Source organism: Xenopus tropicalis, chromosome 4 (genome assembly GCF_000004195.4).
Source record: "Xenopus tropicalis strain Nigerian chromosome 4, UCB_Xtro_10.0, whole genome shotgun sequence".
In the NCBI taxonomy this organism is placed as follows: Eukaryota; Metazoa; Chordata; class Amphibia; order Anura; family Pipidae; genus Xenopus; species Xenopus tropicalis.
Window position 1 is genome coordinate 59492400 of NC_030680.2, and position 18735 is coordinate 59511134.

The 18735-nt window shown below is 38.0% G+C and overlaps 1 protein-coding gene across 4 annotated transcripts in view; it reads left to right on the forward strand.

Moving 5' to 3' along the window:
• Positions 1–18735, forward strand: part of fanca (FA complementation group A) — a 44410-nt gene that overhangs the window by 24665 nt on the left and 1010 nt on the right. For 2 of the 4 annotated variants that reach the window (XM_002933685.5, XM_012962338.2), the window contains 20 exons: positions 166–302; positions 1322–1392; positions 2370–2469; positions 3552–3721; positions 4216–4312; positions 4799–4975; positions 7242–7315; positions 7827–7952; positions 8496–8583; positions 9747–9898; positions 13102–13207; positions 13290–13349; positions 14143–14247; positions 14340–14452; positions 16200–16356; positions 16957–17013; positions 17110–17218; positions 17629–17704; positions 17890–18028; positions 18564–18656. In XM_002933685.5, coding sequence (XP_002933731.3) covers positions 166–302; positions 1322–1392; positions 2370–2469; positions 3552–3721; positions 4216–4312; positions 4799–4975; positions 7242–7315; positions 7827–7952; positions 8496–8583; positions 9747–9898; positions 13102–13207; positions 13290–13349; positions 14143–14247; positions 14340–14452; positions 16200–16356; positions 16957–17013; positions 17110–17218; positions 17629–17704; positions 17890–18028; positions 18564–18656 — 2207 coding nt within the window. The remainder of the gene's footprint in view (positions 1–165; positions 303–1321; positions 1393–2369; positions 2470–3551; positions 3722–4215; positions 4313–4798; positions 4976–7241; positions 7316–7826; positions 7953–8495; positions 8584–9746; positions 9899–13101; positions 13208–13289; positions 13350–14142; positions 14248–14339; positions 14453–16199; positions 16357–16956; positions 17014–17109; positions 17219–17628; positions 17705–17889; positions 18029–18563; positions 18657–18735) is intronic. The other 2 variants (XM_012962337.3, XR_004222362.1) reach the window with 2 other exon arrangements.

Sequence of the window (18735 nt, forward strand, 5' to 3'; positions counted from 1 at the left end):
CCTGTCTATTGCTATCATTATAGGGATCTTGTTTCTTTGATTTTTTTCAGTATTGCCCAAATACATATGTACAAATGTTGCTTTGAAATGCGCTGAAGTGGTAATATTCCTTACAGCATCTGGTTCTTTTTTTTTCAAGTTCTTTTATTCTTGAACTCCCATTAGATGTATCAGCGCAAGTGGCTGTAATTTCAGACAGACTTCTTGCGGTCATGGGGAAGCAGAAGGTGAATGATGACCAGGTAGCTGCAGAGCTTTTTAAAGCTGAAACTGAAGCACAGTTAGATATCCAGGAGCAGACAGTGAGTTTTCTTGTAAATTTTACTCGTAAATTCTGTTGAGCAGGGTCCTCTGTCATTGTTGAGTATTTGTATGTAATCTGTATATTTGATGTACAGGTATAGGATCCCTTATCCAGAAACCCATTATCCAGAAAGTTCAGAAATACGGAAAGACTATCTCCCATACACTCCATTATAAGCAAATATTTTTTAAAAATGATTTCCTTTTTCTCTAATAAAACAGTACCTTGTACTTGATCTCAACTAAGATATAATTACAAAACAATCCTATTGGGTTTATTCAATATTTAAATAATTTTTAGCAGACTTATGGTATGGAGATCCAAATTACCGAAAGATCCCTTATCCGGAAAACCCCAGGTCCCGAGCATTCTGGATAACAGGTCCCATACCTGTATATACCCTTCTTTTTTGCAACGTTGTTGAATATGTTGCCACTTTATTGCAGCAATCCAGGAAAAAATTGGTTCCGGCCTTGGGAAAAGGAATAAATATGTACTAGCCCCACATACCCTGCAGGAATCTTACCAGCATAAGAATGAATTAGGTCTAAGGCAGATGGGTTGTTTTATCTGCTGGTGTATATATTCCACCATGAAAAAGCTGATCCACTTCCCTCTGCACCTCCTACATGTCTTTTCTGACAGGCAATGGGATTGTCCTGTTTGTGAACAAAGAGTGGATATTGTTGCGACCTGTATTTACATGCTTTAGAATTTCTAAAATAATATCTGCTATCTGTGTTGGTTAGTGATTACACGTAGGGGTTTGGAAGGCAGCGGCTTTTCTTCACTGGTGAAAATATGGAGGAATCCGCCTATCTGCCATTAGTCTTATAGAAAGTGAAGTTGGGGGTAAGCTGGATGGACAGAAAAAAAATGACAGGCAGTGTGCCCTGCCAAAACCATTGTGTGTTAAAAATAATAATAATGCTTGACCAGATGTTCAGTAAGGATCCAAACATACTTGCTGATTAATTTGATTTATTAAGTTGCTGTATTTTTATCTTGTTTCGGCAGGTGGCTGATCTACTCTTAACCTGCTTCTGCCAGTGTCTTATGGCTGCATCTGGTACCAATCCACCAGACAGGTATTGTATTAATCAATTAGGGTGAGTACTAATCACTGGTGCTGAGGAAACCCTGGAGCTACTGCCTGGTCCAGAAGTGGCAGTAGCTCCAGGGTCCCTCTGCTCCACTAGGTGCTTGATTTAGAACAGGAGGCAGGAAGGACTGAATTTTGAAGAGCGCAATTATACTGAAGTGCAAGTAACATAGTAAGTTGGGTTGAAAAAAGACATACGTCCATCACATTCAACCATAATGCCTATATATAACCTGCCTAACTACTAGTTGATCCAGAGGAAGGCAAAAAACCCCATCTGAAGCCTCTCTAATTTGCCGCAGAGGGGAAAAAATTCCTTCCTGACTCCAAGATGGCAATCGGACCAGTCCCTGGGGCAACTTGTACTAAGAGCTATCTCCCATAACCCTGTATTCCCTCACTTGCTAAGAATCCATCCAGCCCCTTCTTAAAGCTATATAATGTATCAGCCAGTACGACTGATTCGGGGAGGGAATTCCACAACCTCACAGCTCTCACAGTAAAAAATCCTTTCCGAATATTTAAACGGAACCTCCCTTCTTCTAAATGGAGTGGGTGCCCTCTTGTCCGTTGGAAGGACCTACTGGTAAATAAAACATTAGAAATGTTATTATATGATCCCCTTATATATTTATACATAGTTATCATGTCACCTCTTGAGCGCCTCTTCTCCAGTGTAAACAGACCCAACTTGGCCAGTCTTTCTTCATAACTGAGACTTTCCATACACTTTACCAACTTAGTTGCCCTTCTCTGGACCCTCTCTAACTCAATCATGTCCTGTTTGAGCAGTGGAGACCAGAACTGGACAGCATATTCTAGATGGTGCCTTACCAGTGCATTTTACCAGTTTTACATGCAAATGACTGTGGGGAAATTTGCACGGCTGCAACTGTGCTTGCAGTTGTAAATGACCCCTTTTGTGTGTTTGTGCAGTGCATTTTAGCTGTTATTCTCCCAAAGACAGGGACAGTGGCCAACCGTATATGTGAAGATGCTGTGTGGACATCAGTGGGCTTTCTCTGCGGTACTAAGCAGAATGTTACAGCTTTTGTGTTTCCAGGTGAATTGCTTAAAGTTGGTTTATATGGAAATATAATTATCATTGAACTTTTGTAAAGCATAGTTAAAACTTTATTAGGAAATCAGTGTAGATTAGAATCATATAATGCTTACTTAATTTTACTAGATTAAATGTAGTTTTAGATTAAATGTAGTTTTCACTTACATAGGTTGTTTGAAATTGTTTGCCTTCCAAAGTAAGAGAATTAATAATTTCTGAAATAGGCAGAATCTTAGTCACAAAGCCTGACAGGAAGTCTGGAGCTTTATAATCATTTATACTATTTATTCTGCAGTACGGGTGTATAAATTGAACAGTTAAACATAAAGATTACTTTATTGACTAGTAGGTAAAGCCAAATGAATAATGTTTTAGTGATTTACATTTTCTTCAGTACAAAGCTAATTTTGAAGTGTTGTCACCTACCCTGGAAATGATTCAGCACAGGCAATAAAATGTGTCATGTGCCATTACGCTACCAAGAAAACAAGATGGAATTTACAAAATAAAAAAGATGAAATTCAGACTCATCTATAATAACATATAATTGTTGTCTATATCAGTGAGAAGCTTGATAGTTCTGTGGAATGAGAACACCACCCAGCTATTACAGTACACACGGCAGTCTCATAATTTAGATTGTAAATTTATAGCATGAAAATGTCAGCTGAGTTAGTGAAATGGGTTTTCCTTAAATACCAATGGCCTTAAGCATTAGTATCTTATAGCTGCTGAAAGCTATGGCCCACTGAGTGAAGCTCAACAAGTCAGACATCCGTTAACCAGGGCCACCTTTACCTTTTTGTCTGCTTGCCCAATATAATAATACCTAAGCTAATAACAAGTGTCCTGAAATGTTTTTACTATCTTGGAATAAAATCATCAAAAAGGGCAATTTGGGTAAACATTTGTTTTAATTACTAGTTTTGGGTACAGGCCAAAGTGCATAAAATGGTAGCAAAACTCCAGACTTCAATTTGGATCATTCAGGTTATTTCAACTATTACAGTACATCTCTATACTATAAATTGTTAAAATGCATCTCATTGCATCCCTCTTTTTTTGTACCCTGTGCTTACTAGGCTTCTTTCTTGAAAGACTCGCACATTGTTGGTCTTGCTGCGTTCTCCATCCATTTAAATGAGTGCCAAACTGCACTCCAGTTCCCTAGAACAGGGGTTCAAACTCTGGAACATTACTGGGAAAATCTGCTTAATCACCTCTGCTCAGACTCAGTTGGAGAGTGCCTAAAGTGAGACTGCTTTCTTGTTTTTTTTAAATGTAACGGGATAGTATACCCCTTTTCTGCATTCGATTTTTAAATAGAGCTAATAAGTTTTAGTTAGGAAATATGATTTGTTGTTGTTAATTCTTGCATTAAACAGCACAAAATTTTAAATTAAAAGTAATGTCACATTCTTCTCTAGGTTCATGCAAGCACAATCAAACCAATGAACTCCTCTTTAATTAGCCTAAAAGTTGCAGCTGGGGGAAGGGAGGGGATTCTCATTGGACAGCTCATATGTTTTGACTGTACTTGTAAGAACCTTAAATAGAAATGCGACTTTACTTTCAATTGCAGATTCTGACCAGCTTAGTGCAACAAATAGAAAACAATCAATTTTCCTAATTAAAACAACAGGCAAAAAGATAAGTTCAGCACAAGCCACGGCTTTTTTAATGTCAGGTAACAGCTTATATCTTTTAACCCGTCTTGTGACCAAATTGCTTCTCTTTTTACTCAAGGTTCTGCACTGCAGCCATTTCCTATGCATTCTGCAGGTTTTCTCTGCTTCGTGAAGATAATTTTTCTGGCTGTGTTCCTCCGTTATTTCTTCGCAAGGTAACTACTAGATATCCAAGAGGTTTTCTTTGGCTTTTTACAGAGCTGGCTCAAGCAAAATGTACTTCTGGCTCAAAGCATGTTCATGCTCTAAATTATTAATGCTTTCTGGTTAGCACAATATATTAATGGATCACGGATATGCTATTTTTACTTACTGCTTTAGGGTACCTTTAGGCTTTTGTTACAGTTTTATGCTGGAACAAAAGGTCTCCTGACAATCAAAAAAACTCTTTTTGTCTTTGTCTATTCACTGAGGTTTGCTTTGATGGTTTGCCCAAATTTACAAATAGCTGAGAAAGCCCAGTGCAGTGCAAAAGCTATAAACTATGCATGTTCAGTAAGCAGATTTATGGATTTGGCTCTCTCATAATGAACAGAATTTAATTAAAGAAGGAAGTACAGTAACTACTTCATGTCTTTCTTATCTTTGGGCATATTTTTTCTTTTTATTCCTGTTCCTTGTGTGCATTTTTTTGTTTGCAGCTTCAATACCTGGTCCCAAGGTTGGTTTGGGAAACTCGCGGAGAGGTTTTTAGAGATGAGGAGGTGGATTCACTTGTTACTTGGAGCTTCTATTTCTCTGCTGACTGGAAGAAAGCAGCTCTTTTGCTGTGGAACCAGAGTTGTCTACAGGATCTGCTAAGGGAGAAGTCCAACCAGGTCAGGCCTGCGATGAGATACACAGCCAAAAAGTGCTGAAATAGAAGTTTTTAGGAAAGCACCTAATCATGGGATTGTGTACCTGAAGCTACTTATGCCCTGTCACACCCAGTCCAGACCAAGGGAGAGAGATTCTGTAAAATTTACCTGTGGTGTGATATTCTAATAACCATAGATGCTGTAGTGTTTATATGAAGTAAAGACCTCGAAGAAAGATATTAAGTACAGACTAGGAAATTATTCACTGACTAATTAAATTTTCATAGACATGGCAAGGTGCGCAACAAATGTTTTGATCTGCACATTTTACATTTTAGTTTTCTAAATGTTGCTAGCTTTCCCTTGACTTAATCCACCCTCCTTCCTCATTCTCACTGTGCTGGTACATCTAAACACTTCATTGTTTCTATTCTCCTGTCAAACTTTTGCTGCTTGTTGTTGTTTCAAATTACACCTGCTCACATGCTTACTGCTTTACTCTGCTCATTCCTTTTCTCCTAATGAGCACTTTGCAGTCTAAAAGGTATTAGTACCAGTGCTGTCATGTTTCCTACCTTTTAGTTTCTGCATTGTTCTCCCCCTGCAGTGTTCACACCTCAGGCTGTAATCACCCACATTGTTCACCTGTTCACACCTCAGACATTGTATGTACTGCCTGGCCTATGCTACCTGTGTGCTGCCAGGCAGCATAGGGTAGGCAGAGTGTTGCACATAGGCAGCAGAGGGCAGGGAGTGTATGGCACACACAGGCATGGTAGGGAAGGTAGAGTATGGCACACATAGGCAGTATAGGGCAGGAAGGGTATGGCACACACAGGCAGCTAAGGGCAGGCAGAGTATGGCACACACAGGCAGCATAGGGCAGGTAGAAAATGGCGCACACAGGCAGCATAGGGCAGGTAGAGCATGGCACACACAGGCAGCATAGGGCAGGCAGAGTGCTGCCTGCGTGTGCCATACTCTGCCTGCCCTTTGGTGAACCTGGCATGGGTTTGTTCTGGGAGTTTGTTAGCAGTTGGAAATGGCCATTAAATAGCCCCTAAGGTGTGTAATTATGTGCTGGGGGTTGCTGTGCTACCCAGAGGGGAGGAGGAGGCGGCGGCATATGGATTTAAGTGTGTGTCTTAATATGACATAATATAATTATTTCATATATGAATAACGGTTGATATCCCCGTAGTGAGGACCAAGCATTTGGGTTTTTGCTGCACTACCACCATTGTGATAAAATGGGTGTGGTTTAATTTGGGGAAGTGGTCAAAACTGGCTTCCATTGGCATACCATTTTGGTTCACCTGAGCATAAGTTTAAAGGGATTGTTCACCTTTGAATTAACATTTTTATGTTAATTCAAAGGTGAACAATCCCCCCCCCCCCCCAGACTGAATTGCTTTCCACAGAGCAGCATTAATCAATGGCAGCTCTCCCCCTCTTTTTCCATTCATTGCAGTGGTGACACTGACATGCACAATAAACCCTTGTAACAAACAGGCACATGTGCAGAGGCTGTCAGAAAGCACAGGCAAATGTTGGGTAAAAGATGGACAGGAAGGTCAGGCAACTAGAATGGCGTTCTTGAAAAGCTGCAGTCTGTGAGACAAACAAAGCTGTGTAATTTGCTATCTGTTTATGTATATATAAAACTAATTCAGTGATTTACTTAGGGCCTAGGCAGGCGTGGTATTTGTTATTGTATTGTATCCATGCCAGATTACTGAAAAGTACAAGAGAGATTTAAAAAACTGTGCTAGATTTAAAAGAATCTGTTTGTTCTCTCCTGCATACTAGTACAGCTGTGCAATGCATCTTCCCACCACCCTCCAACAATATCCCTGTACCAAAAGCCCTGTTTTGCAGCATGTAACTGTGTTAGTTTCCAATATTTTCTTTAATTTAGATTCAGTCTTGCAGAATAAACATAGCTAAAACTATTTTATATAGTTTTTATATTTAGTTGTGAATAAATTATCATAATAATATATTATTATATTAACTTTTAATAGATTTTCAGTAGTTGAACATAGAAAAGTACATTGCAAAACATTTGGAAGAAAATATTTCTTGAGTTAATGTATCCCTTTGTCTGTAATAGTAATGAACTAATGCCTGCAATATAAAAATATGAAATATAAACGTAGTAGTAATGTAAAAAAAACTCGTAAAAAGGTGTATTGATGTATAAATAATGGGGTAGCTACAAGATGATAGTATGGTGCTTTACAGGTTGCAGAAACTAGAATTTAAAGCCCACTCTACTGTTACACAGGTAACATTCATGGAATGGCTTCTTTGGGAAATGGAACTGAAACCCAGTAATGATGTACTGTGTGACACAGATAGGTAAGTGAATCTTTTCTTAGTGCTGTGCCACAGTGGTATTTTCAGGGAGAACTGTAGGTCAAATTGCAATCAATTGCATATTTTGTTGCAGTCCACCAGTATATGGATGTTATGACCTCCATGGTGCGCACAAGAGAATCAATATATCACAAGAGCGATCATACTTAGGGGCAGATTTATCAAAATGTGAGATTAGAGTTTACCACAGAAAAACTCACCCATGTCCTATTCATTCCTGTGAGATTTTTAGAAGCATATTTATGAAAAAGTGAACTCACCCATTGATAAATACACTTTTAAATGTCAGGGGTGCATCTACATGGATCTGGGGCCCCCAGTAAAAATGCACTGGGTCCATTTTCCCAGTGCATATGCTCACATCACACTTACTACCTCCTTTGCCTCTGTCTACTGTGGTACAGATTCAGTTCTCATGATAGTTTTCCACGGCTTGTTCAAGATTGTTTTCTGCATAAAAGTCTGCTGTATGCTTTATGTATTTCTTTTCTAGGCATGAGTACCAGCGCTGGGCTGTGAATCACTACTTGTCTGAATCCTCTGTTGTTGGTGGCTGTAATGGAGATTTAGAGAGAGCCTGCGTAATGATAGCTGATTCAGTCCTGGAATTCAGCAGCAGGTGTGAACTGTTTGAAACAAAATAGTCCAACCAGTATTGTTCATATTAGGCTATTCACTTTTTAAGTAAGGAGACATTCGCCACTGTCTTACTTTGTTTTGCTCTTTGCATAAATATACCCTTAAAAAAAATCAGTGACTCACAGAATTAAGATATATCTAATCTAAGGACCAGTTAGCTCCTTCTTATGCCATTATCTCACTTAAAATTCAGTCCAAGTTGGTTAGGTTTGACTACAAATCCTCACATACACAAGTGCAGAAAAGACAGCAAGAACAAAAAATAACAGATAATATCAATATTGCTCTAAGTGCTTAGCTGATAGTGTGGTCTTTTCTCATGGGTGTGTGTAGAAAGGCCAAAAACTAAATATTCTATGTCAGACATTCTTTAACAAAAAGGCAGCAATAGAATTTGGAAAAGTTGACTTTGAAGAATAAATCTAAACTGTGATTTTGTATTATAACTATAATATTGTGCAGCAGTACTAATGGAAAGCTTAAGAAGTCATACATTATGTTGACATAATCCATTTTTTTGCAGGCACACAAAGCATTCAGAAAGGGAACTCAGGAATATTTCCATGTTAAAAGGTTATACAGGCATGGGCGACATCTTGTGCAGATTACAGGTGAATCCCATCAAAGCCTAACAGCAAATCTATATTTATTTGTGTGACTTTCTTAGTGACCTTAATATTTAACTTTACTATACGAGCTGTGGGTTTATAGTGGTTTCAATTGACCACTTACTGTGCAAACTAATTACACACTGTAAATGTGAAGACAAGTTAATGGAAAGAGAAAACATGGTATATTTATTAACTATTAATCTACTGCCATTAGAATAATGTCCAATCTTTCTTGGAATATGGAATTAAAACAAATCAACTGAAATTCTATGCTCAGTGATGTTTACAGTATGACTGAGGAGGCAAAGGCTGGTGGTTAACTGGTATTTAGGGAAAAAATCTTTAGTTTCAGCACAGATCTGATAAAAGCCTTGGTTCCTGCAGCATGCTAACATTAATAAACATACAGGCACTAACTCTAAAAATTAATATGACAAGAAATGCCATATTTTCAACATCTCTATCGTAGTAATGATCTAGGCCTTCAAAGTTGTGCATAGGAGCTCCCTGAATTTGTTAGTTAAGTGTCAGTTGATCCCAATTAAGATTTAACTTTACCCCAACTGAGATATAACTACAATAACCCTATTGGGTTTAGTTAATGTTTAAATGATCTTTTAGTAGACTTAATTTGTGGAGATTCAAATAACGGAAAGAACCCTTATCTGGAAAACCCCAGATCCCAAGCATTCTCGATAACAGGTCTTATTTGTATTGATTTTCTAATGTTCTGAAAAGAGACCTGTTTTCTATTAGCAGGTCTAGAGTGCATGTCTATGTCTCTACAACTTTGCAAAGAGGATACTTGCCAGATTACAGCAAGGCTGAATTTGTGTGGTTTGAAATATGTTGTAAGAATAGATGTGCAATAGATGATGGTATTGCTTTTTTTTTGGAGTTGGGTTTTTTGGTTATATAGTTGCCAAGTGCACACAAACTGAAAAAGTTTTAAAGAACAAGACAGGATTTAAGGGTTTAGATGTAGACTCAAAAATATTCTAATTTGAAGTAGGACTGCAGTGAGTATAGCAACGACAGGTGTGCGGCTTTAACAAGTGGGACTGCAGTATAGGACATGAAGGTAGAAGGTAGCCAGTATTTATTTCAGATACGGTTTGGCTTTAGATTTCTATGCTGACAGGAGTCTTATTACTTTTGCCTAGGAGCTGATTTGTGATATAGTGACATCAAATCATTGGAAAGGACGCAGGCATTTCTTTTTTGACGTATTTTATCAGCGGCTGGAATTACACCAGGGCAAAAAGGAATTAAGTGTCCACCTAACAAGGCAAGGAGTACTGGAGATGTGCTGCAGGTATGGTCTAATGGCTTGAAAAAAAAAAAGTGCACCAATCATAATTGATATGTTCTTTTTGAAAGACATTAGGTTACTTTATGGACACTCAGACAGTGGCAACTTGCGCTTCCAAATGCACTCTGCACAATTATGTTTAGTAGCACTCACTGCCGATCAGTCCTTCCTTCTTTCCATTACGAATTGAGCACTGCTGTGCACTGTGTTAACCCTGGAACTACTGTCACCTCCTGACCAGGCAGTAGCTCCAGGTTCCCCTCAGTGCCCTGTGTCAGCAGATGCAGCGTACCTGCAGTTGAATAATTTAGTGTAGATGTCATTAGCACACCGTGTACTGGAACTGATGCCAGGCAGACAGCAAAAGTATTCATCACAATTGCTTCTGATTTACCAACAAGCACTTGCACTTTTGTAGCCATTTTAAAGAATCGGACGCAGCATGCATCACAATCACAATTGCACCACTGATTTAACACCCACATGATTGCTACAAAAACCCGATACATTGTGTAAAAAAAAAAAAAACATGGCAATTGTGTCCGAAATTGCCTCTGTGTCAATGCACGCTATTATCTTTAGTGTATATCTTAAGGTCTTTTGCTTTATACAGTAAGACATATTCTGAGACCCTTGTTTTTGATAGTATGTTGCAATAAAAGTAAGAACACCTTGCTTTAACAACTTGCCTAAAAGATAGGTTGGTCTCTGTTTGGGGGCAAACATAAGCAAAATGTTTCATGATTTGGAATGCTCACTTTCACTCTATGATGGATGTCAAAAAACTTATAGAACTTCAAGTCACATGGTGTTTTTTCAGTCCTTTTTTCCAGTCAGCAGAGTTAGAATAGCTTTGTGACAGGTGCCAAAACATGATCATTGGTAATAGTCAATCCAGTACCTTATTTTGAGGAGATAAGTAAATTGTATTAATCATCCCACTGTTACACTTGATGGCACTGAACTTTTTTATTTGGAAGCCAAGTTCAAAGTTGTTAAACTGTATTTATCTATACTTTCCTATTCACTACTAAAGTTTAAAGTGAAATGTTAATCTGATAAAGAGAATGCAGTAACTAGAGAGGTACTTGGTGATGCCCAGAGGATCCTTGGATAGGAATGAGGGGTGTTGTAAATGTAATGCACCCTTATGATGGAGAGATCATTTGATCTTACCAGGTGGATCATAGTCTTTGGTGGTCAGTGGTCTTTTCAAAGGTTGAAGGAACCAGTGTTGAAATCCTGCTTAGTTAAAAAATGTTGGCGGTCTCAGCCTAGCCATGCACCCCAGTGATATCATGCCATGTGCCCTGGCTGTTTAAGAGTATAGTAGCAGGGTTGTGGATGTAAAAAGGAAGGCTTAACCAGCTGGAGACAATGGTTATGTAAGTGAAACTAAAACCTAGGTAGGGTGGGTGCGGATCCTGCAAAGGCAACATTGTGCGGCTTAGGGTCAGGTGTGGGTTTTATTTTTCCTGACCCGCACATCATTAATGGACAGTTTATATTCTAATTGACTGTTCACAATGATATTATTGAAGAGTGATCCTAAATGGCCAGTCAAAAAGTTCATGGGGTGCAGCCCCCAGATTAAAGGGCAAATCAAACTTCATTAACAAAAAAGTATCCCAAATTCAATGCAAATTTTCACTATAAAAATTGCATCTTTGTTCAAATATCCATATTAAAAACATACAGACCCCACAGAATGCCACCTAATTCTAATTGACTGCGTCAAGCTTGTAAGATTGCTTAGATATTGCAGTGCCATCTTGCTTGAAAAACCAGGCTGTCTGGATCCAAACCAGACAGGTGGCAACCCTAGTGTGTTTCATACCCCTGAAACTGACCGGCTTACTGACCTGTGCATGGCAAGCACAGCTGTGAGTATAATGTGAGGTGGGACATTGGATACATTCCACAACTGATTTGATATAAATGCCACAGTTTGGGCTTTCACATATCTTAGGACTCTGGCTGTCATGAGGCCCTTCACTATACATAGATCATTGTACATGATATACATTATTGTGGCCGTGCTTATGTCTGCTTTGTGTTTTGGGATCAGAAGACCACGACATGTGGATAGGGAACCATAGCAGGCCATGGAAGTTTCTATACCAAATGTAAAACCAAACTCTTCTACACTCTTACTTTATTATCCCACAGGAGAAATGGAGAACTGTTATCCAATGCCTGGATAAAATGGCTGAGGGTTCAGCTTGCACCTGGGGCTACAACTAGCCGGTTTGTCCATTGTGTAGCACACCTTAATCAATTTGTTATCCAATGCCTGTCATGCTTAATAACTGCCCATAATTCAAGAAATACTGATGGCTTCTGACTTACTTCTACAATGCAGTTTAGAACAAAGTGAAAGCAGTTAGGCCTCTCAGGGTTTTCACGTGAATGTGGGTAACCCTAATTATGATTGTATGGCCACTGAAAATATGTGCGGAAATGTGTTGTCTTTTTAGTGTTGCTCTTATTGTGCACATTAAATTACTTTCTTAAAGCATATTTTGAGACATAATACACACAGTAAGCCATGCTCCAATTTATATGGTTTTAAAATATTACCAGTTAAATACCAAAGAAAATGTATAGTATAATTCTACTTGTAATTAGTGATGAACGGGACAGATTCGCTCATCACTACTTGTAATAGCATACTGAAATCAGTTATTCTCATCTTCATAATGTCTACTTTGGTATTCATCTATCATTGGGTTTAAAAGGTCTAATTCAGTAATGTGAGTCTCCATAATTTTCCCCAATCTTGTTCAGGAAGGAGTCACATAGGGTTCCATGTTGTGTTTTCCTTATAATTGCTTAGAGAAGAACCTGAAACTCCATGAAGGTACAGTTAAAGGGGTGCACTCTAAATCATAAGTTAAGCTATCTATATCAGCTTTTGATGCACTGTGGTCACATGTTACCATCCTTCTGAGTACTTAAAAACATCTTTAACGTTCTTAAAAAGTGGAAAAAGAAAATGGTAGAAGGTAAGAAGCTTTCATGGCTTTACACCATATACACCTATATTGAGGAATGGTCTGTTCACCTAATAAGTTAAACTGTCTTCTATTCCTGTTTAAAGCAAAATGAATACAAGATACATTCTGACAAATCCCTAGCCTCCTGCAAACAAGGTCAATTGCAGGTTTCCTGGTCCCAGACATAATGGCTCTGGGTCATTTTTACAGGATTCTTCTTGGACTTCCACCTATCTTTCTGATCAACACGACATCTGAAAATGGCCTGCATACTCTTGACTCAGAGGATTTCTGCCAATTCGTAAATAAGGAATTGGTAAGTGAGAAACATCAGCTTGTGGTTGTTCACAACTGATAATAATGTGCTTGATAACCTGGCGTTTTCATTTGTGTTTCAGAAAAACATTGGGCCTCGAGGATATGCCTTACCATACAATATCACAGCCCACTTTTTTAGGGTAAGGAAGTTGAATAGTTTTTGTGCAAACCTACCTTAAAAATACAGATATGGCATGTGTTATCCAAAAACCTGTTATGCAGTGAATTACGGAAAGGCCATCTTCCATAGACGCCATTTTCATCAAATTTAAAATTTTTTTAAATTATTTCCTTTTCCCCTGCAATGAGACTGTAGCTTGTATTTAGTGGTAACAAAGCTGCATACATCCATATTGGTGGCAAAACTATTCTGTTTGGTTTATTGTTTAAAGTTTTTTTAGAAGCTTTAATGTATGGAGATCCAAATTACTGAAAGATCCTTTATCTGGAAAACCCCAGGTCCATAGCATTTTGGATAACAGGTCCCATAGTAATTAAATGGATTTATAGCAGCAGTCTGTTGTATATGTAGAATTTGTACAAACATTTTGCAGTCATTGCATAATATCAGTTGTAATTTGTTTTACTGTCATTGATCACTGTCCTATAGGGACACACCAATGCTGATTTAACAGAAAAATCTTATTAAAAACCTATCATCTGCTTCTTTGCCATATAGCTTTGGTCATAATTTTAAGTTTCTCATCACTGAGAAAATAAGTACTGAGGAGCTTTTAACTTCTAGGAGAGAATTGAGACTGGAAGACACGGTGGGAATGGTTCAATTTACCCTATCAGTTATAGACAGAATTCAACATTTTCATTTAGTATTCTACCTACAAAGAGAATTGGAAAAATCACATTTTATTTTTATCTGCTATTAACATCAGAGGGAAGGCTTTTCATTTTAACAGTACTTTTTCACTTATGCAGGGTGTTATAAGTGCCAGTGTACAGTGTGAAGATTCTTCCGAAGCAGTGAATTCCATCTTTTCTGCAACCTATTCCATGTGCCCAGTCCTCCTCATCTCAGCTGCAGTATGTTACTCTGTACATAGATCAAATAGGCCATCTGTTTTATAGAAGACAACATCATTAATTAGATGATATGTTTATCTCCTCCAACACAGTTGTGGTGGCCTCAGCTGGAACCAGTTTTGAAAAGCCAGTGGCGCTCTCTTTTTAAGGTAGATTTACCTAAGGAGCTTAGAACACTCATGGAACAACAGTCAGCTGTAGATAGGTAAGATATTACTGCATAGAAGGTTTTATTATCAAAGCACAAACCTAAACTATTGTTAAGTGACAAAGAATTCGACAGAATAGTGTGTGTATATATAAAAGAGAGAGAGAAATGCCAAAACCTGCTATCCAGAAAGCTCAAAATTATGTCCCATAGACTCCATTTGTAAATTATTAACTTTTTTTTTTAATACTGATTTCCTTTTTCGCTGCAATAATAAAACAGTAGCATGGGTTGCAAAACAATCCTATTGAGTTTATTTAATATTTAAATTACGGAAAGGTTCTAAGCATTCTGGATAACAGGTGTATTGTATTTTTTCTTAACAATAGACATTTTTATTAGATACATTGCAAATGTTGGCCCAAAAACACACAACTGCACACCATGTGTAACATTAGCTTTAATTGTGGGAGAAATAAATTGGATTCGTAAAGGCGGCACCCAGAGGCCCCCTCCCACCCCAAGGATCGCACATGTGCAATCATTTACCGCACATACAACGCACTGGGGACAGGACGCACTAAAGTTTCCTGCACGTCCTGTGCTCCGTATGTAAGCAAAGTTTACTGGAGTCTGCAAAACACATTAGTTACAATAGTATGAGTCAAGGGGAGTTTTATAAAGATATAATGACACCAGAAATTAATCCTTTGTCTTTGTATGTGCTTTATAATTTTGCCGTAAAAGTTTTTGCTCAATGCTTTTGCATTACTTATCCGATCCCCCGTGTTTCTGTATTATGGGGTTTGCCATATTTGTTCTGTTAGAAACTAACAGGTTGAGAAGGTTGGCAAAATAGTCAGGTTTAGAAACTTAGTGGTGAATTTATTTTTTACAAATATCACCAGTGATGTTGCCCATATCAGCCAATAAGCAATTAGAACCTATAAATTAGAAAACAAGAGCAAAGATCTTATTGGTTGCTATGGGCAACATCATTGGTAATGTTTGTCTCCAATGCTAATAAATACACCCCTTAATGTAACAATTACTTACAGAAGCAGACCTATTGGCAAAAATCAACCGACATAACCTATAGGTAACTTGTAACATAGATTCATAATTTGAAGTCTAGTTTTTTAGTGGCATTATCACTGTATGTCCTATTCCATACTGTACATTGCCATAGTTAAATCTATAGGACTGAAATTGTAATAATTCCATGCATACACAACACATTAGTGCTTAATGCTTGAGAAAAGGCCAGGTTTGGATTGTAACGTCGCTATATCCAAAAGCCAAGTTTATCTAATAAAGGCTTTTTAATGGAGATATCAAGGTGCTGTGTGCCGTTTCTTTATACGGTAATTGGAGTGGATTGTGGCCATGGAACATAGGTGGCACCTTCTTTTATTGAAAGAGAGACATAGGAGCTGAATATATGAACAGTGTTTTTTTTGTCAAGGCACGCTGTGCATTTTGTGTTCTTATGACCAACTTCGATCTTAAATAGCTAAAGCAGAAACAGAATTTCGTTCTCACAGCCTATAAAACATGGCAGGGCAAAGGCATTCAGTCATTGAGTTGGAGGCAACTAAAAAAGGTAGCTAAAATACTTCATTTGGGCATAGTTCTGAGTGGTTTATGTTTTTGCTTGGCAATTTGCTGTTATGGTCTCCTAAAAAAATGTTTCATTGCTGCTAGTGTCACTATTGGTTATTTCACATGACATGGTTTCTTTAGAACTCTCAAATCAATTTATTCCACAAATCAACAGAGATAAAACTATACTTTGTATCAACAGCTGCCTTTCCCAGGGAGCCACCAGTCAGCAACCATTGACCCTCTCTGGTACCCCCTGGCTCTCTGCTGCATTTTTATATTCTACAGTCCAGAGGAAAAATCTGCCATGTAGTCGAATGCTTGAAATTCTCGATGGTTTGGGCTCAAACATTAGTACGGTGAGCTTTATTCTTTAATTATTTTTATGCATTTTATTTCAGTGACTTCAGCAAAATGCAGTTCTAGTAGTTTTACCAGGTCTGTGCTGCTGAACAAAGATCAGTAATATTTCGGTCAATTGGATGTAGGAAATGGAATGAAAACAGTTTCACTAGAATGAAACATTTCTGTAAAAAATGGCATAGTAGTCCAAAGTTGAAAACGGTATAAATGCAAACATTTTTACTAATGCATTGTAAATAGGGTCCCTAATATGCTGCTGTTCATTTCAAATTCTTCCTGTATTTCCTTCATTAAGCTTAGCAGCCTCTATCTAAAAACATTTTTTAGACAGTGCTCAGAGGAGTTCTCTAAATTATTTTACATTACATTAATTCGATTTGGGTTTATATCCCCTGCAAAATACCAGATCAGCATTTTTGCACATTTTCCTATTGTCCTACCTAAGATTGCAGCAACATACATTTTCTTTGGTATTATATTTTCAGTAGAGGCAGAGTACGAATACAAATGTACAGAATTAGAAGTTAATCTTGATAGGAGGCAGAATCCATCTGAATCTTGTATTAAATGAGGCACTTTTTTTTTTAATCTTACAGGTGCTGATATCCCTTCTTTTCTTTTCAGTAATGGATATAATATATATGTTGCTTAAGGTATATATCTAGTTATGTTTAGGCTCAGTTTATTAATTATGATTTAAATCCCCTTATGAAAATATTCCATATGGCTTTATGCTCTTTTATTTACAGGATGGAAAGAAACACAAGGATTTGCTGGACATCTGTGTGCGCATTATTCATTGTTTAGAGGAGAAGGGAGAAACATGGGTGTGGCTCTTCCAGATGGGAGAAGAGAGGAGTATGTAGGGGAGCCAGGGAGTTGGATTTACACTGAGGATTGATTCCCAAACTCTGGGCTTGGATTTTTAGGGGAACGCACAATAAAAGATAGAAGCAGCGGAGTTTGCAAGCACCATCTTCTGCTTGTTCATATCCTCTTCTGTATGTTGGCAGAGCCCACACAGTTCAAGCTGGGATCAGCTGCAACTGTTCATGCTCCTGCGGGCTTGTCGCTAGCGTAAAAGAACATCTGAAGATGGCGCCTGAGAATCTTATAGCAGGGACACTTTTTAGTGTAATAGACTCTGTGAAGAGTGAAAAGGGGGATGATGGAGACCAGTTGATGGGGGGGGGGAGATGGGGTTTGGAGGGAGTTGAGTTTAAATCTATGACCAAAATTTTAGATGTTACTATTTTTTTTCACTACAGAGCCAGAATTCAGTCTTCATCTTCACAGAACAGCCTCAGATGTATTTCTTAATCTTCTGCCATTTGCTTTCTTTTGGTGAGCTTAAGCCTTTACTGGTTATTAAGGCCAGTTTAACAAATAATTGCGTAACAGCCTTTCTATAGCACATGTTGTAGTAATGGGTTACCCAGCTCATAACTAAAGGCTAAATGGTCTAATGATGGGATTTCATTGGACGTGTACTGTTTTGTTTGTGTTTTACTACAAATCCTCTTTTGCAGGATTGTCCCTTTACTTCAACTGGAACAGGTAGTCCAGCAGCAAGATTTCCTTTTTGTTGCGCTGAACATGTACTATAAGCTCCTTCAGCTCTTTGTAGATGGAAGTCCTCTTTCCAGCTTGCCACCAGAATCCCAGCACGTAAGACATTATTATTTATTTTAATTGTGCTCTATTAAGGTTCTCAAGGCCTGGAGATTTGCAGCCTAAACAGGCTTAGGGAATTGTTCTGTATATACTTACCTGCAGGGTAGATATCTGTCTTTTGGATGAACTAAGGTTTCAGGATATGCCAACTGCTGAGAGACAGACTAAATGCAATTCAAATAATCTTTGATTTTCAGGCTGTCATAGAAGTGCCATTTTACAACTGAATTCTAGTAATTTTAAATAAAGACAAAGGTTAAGTCTGCTGCAGGTCTAGTAACCCATAGCAACCAACTTGCAAGTGGTATTTATTGATCCTGTAGTTGCTGAATAGTAAAGACCAAGTACCATTTTTTCACCTTTTATTATATTACCTCAAACAAATTCAGCTGTGCTCTGTCTAGTTAAATACTGTCTTAGATCAGTCTCCTGTGACCTCATCTCTGCATTGGATAGCATTAGTATAAGTAAGATTATTATTATTTTTTTTTTTTAAATTTATGACTTCTGTTTTTAATTTCCTCTGCAGCATGATTCTTATGATGTCTTAACCTGTGGCCGCCAATTCTTACTGTCCTGTGTTCCTAAGTGCCAAAAGCCCAGCTCTTCATTCATGAACCAGGTTTATTATTTAATTCTTGTTTTTACCATACTTCTGTTTAAATACACATTTTTTGCACTTTGTAAATTACCCACTAATC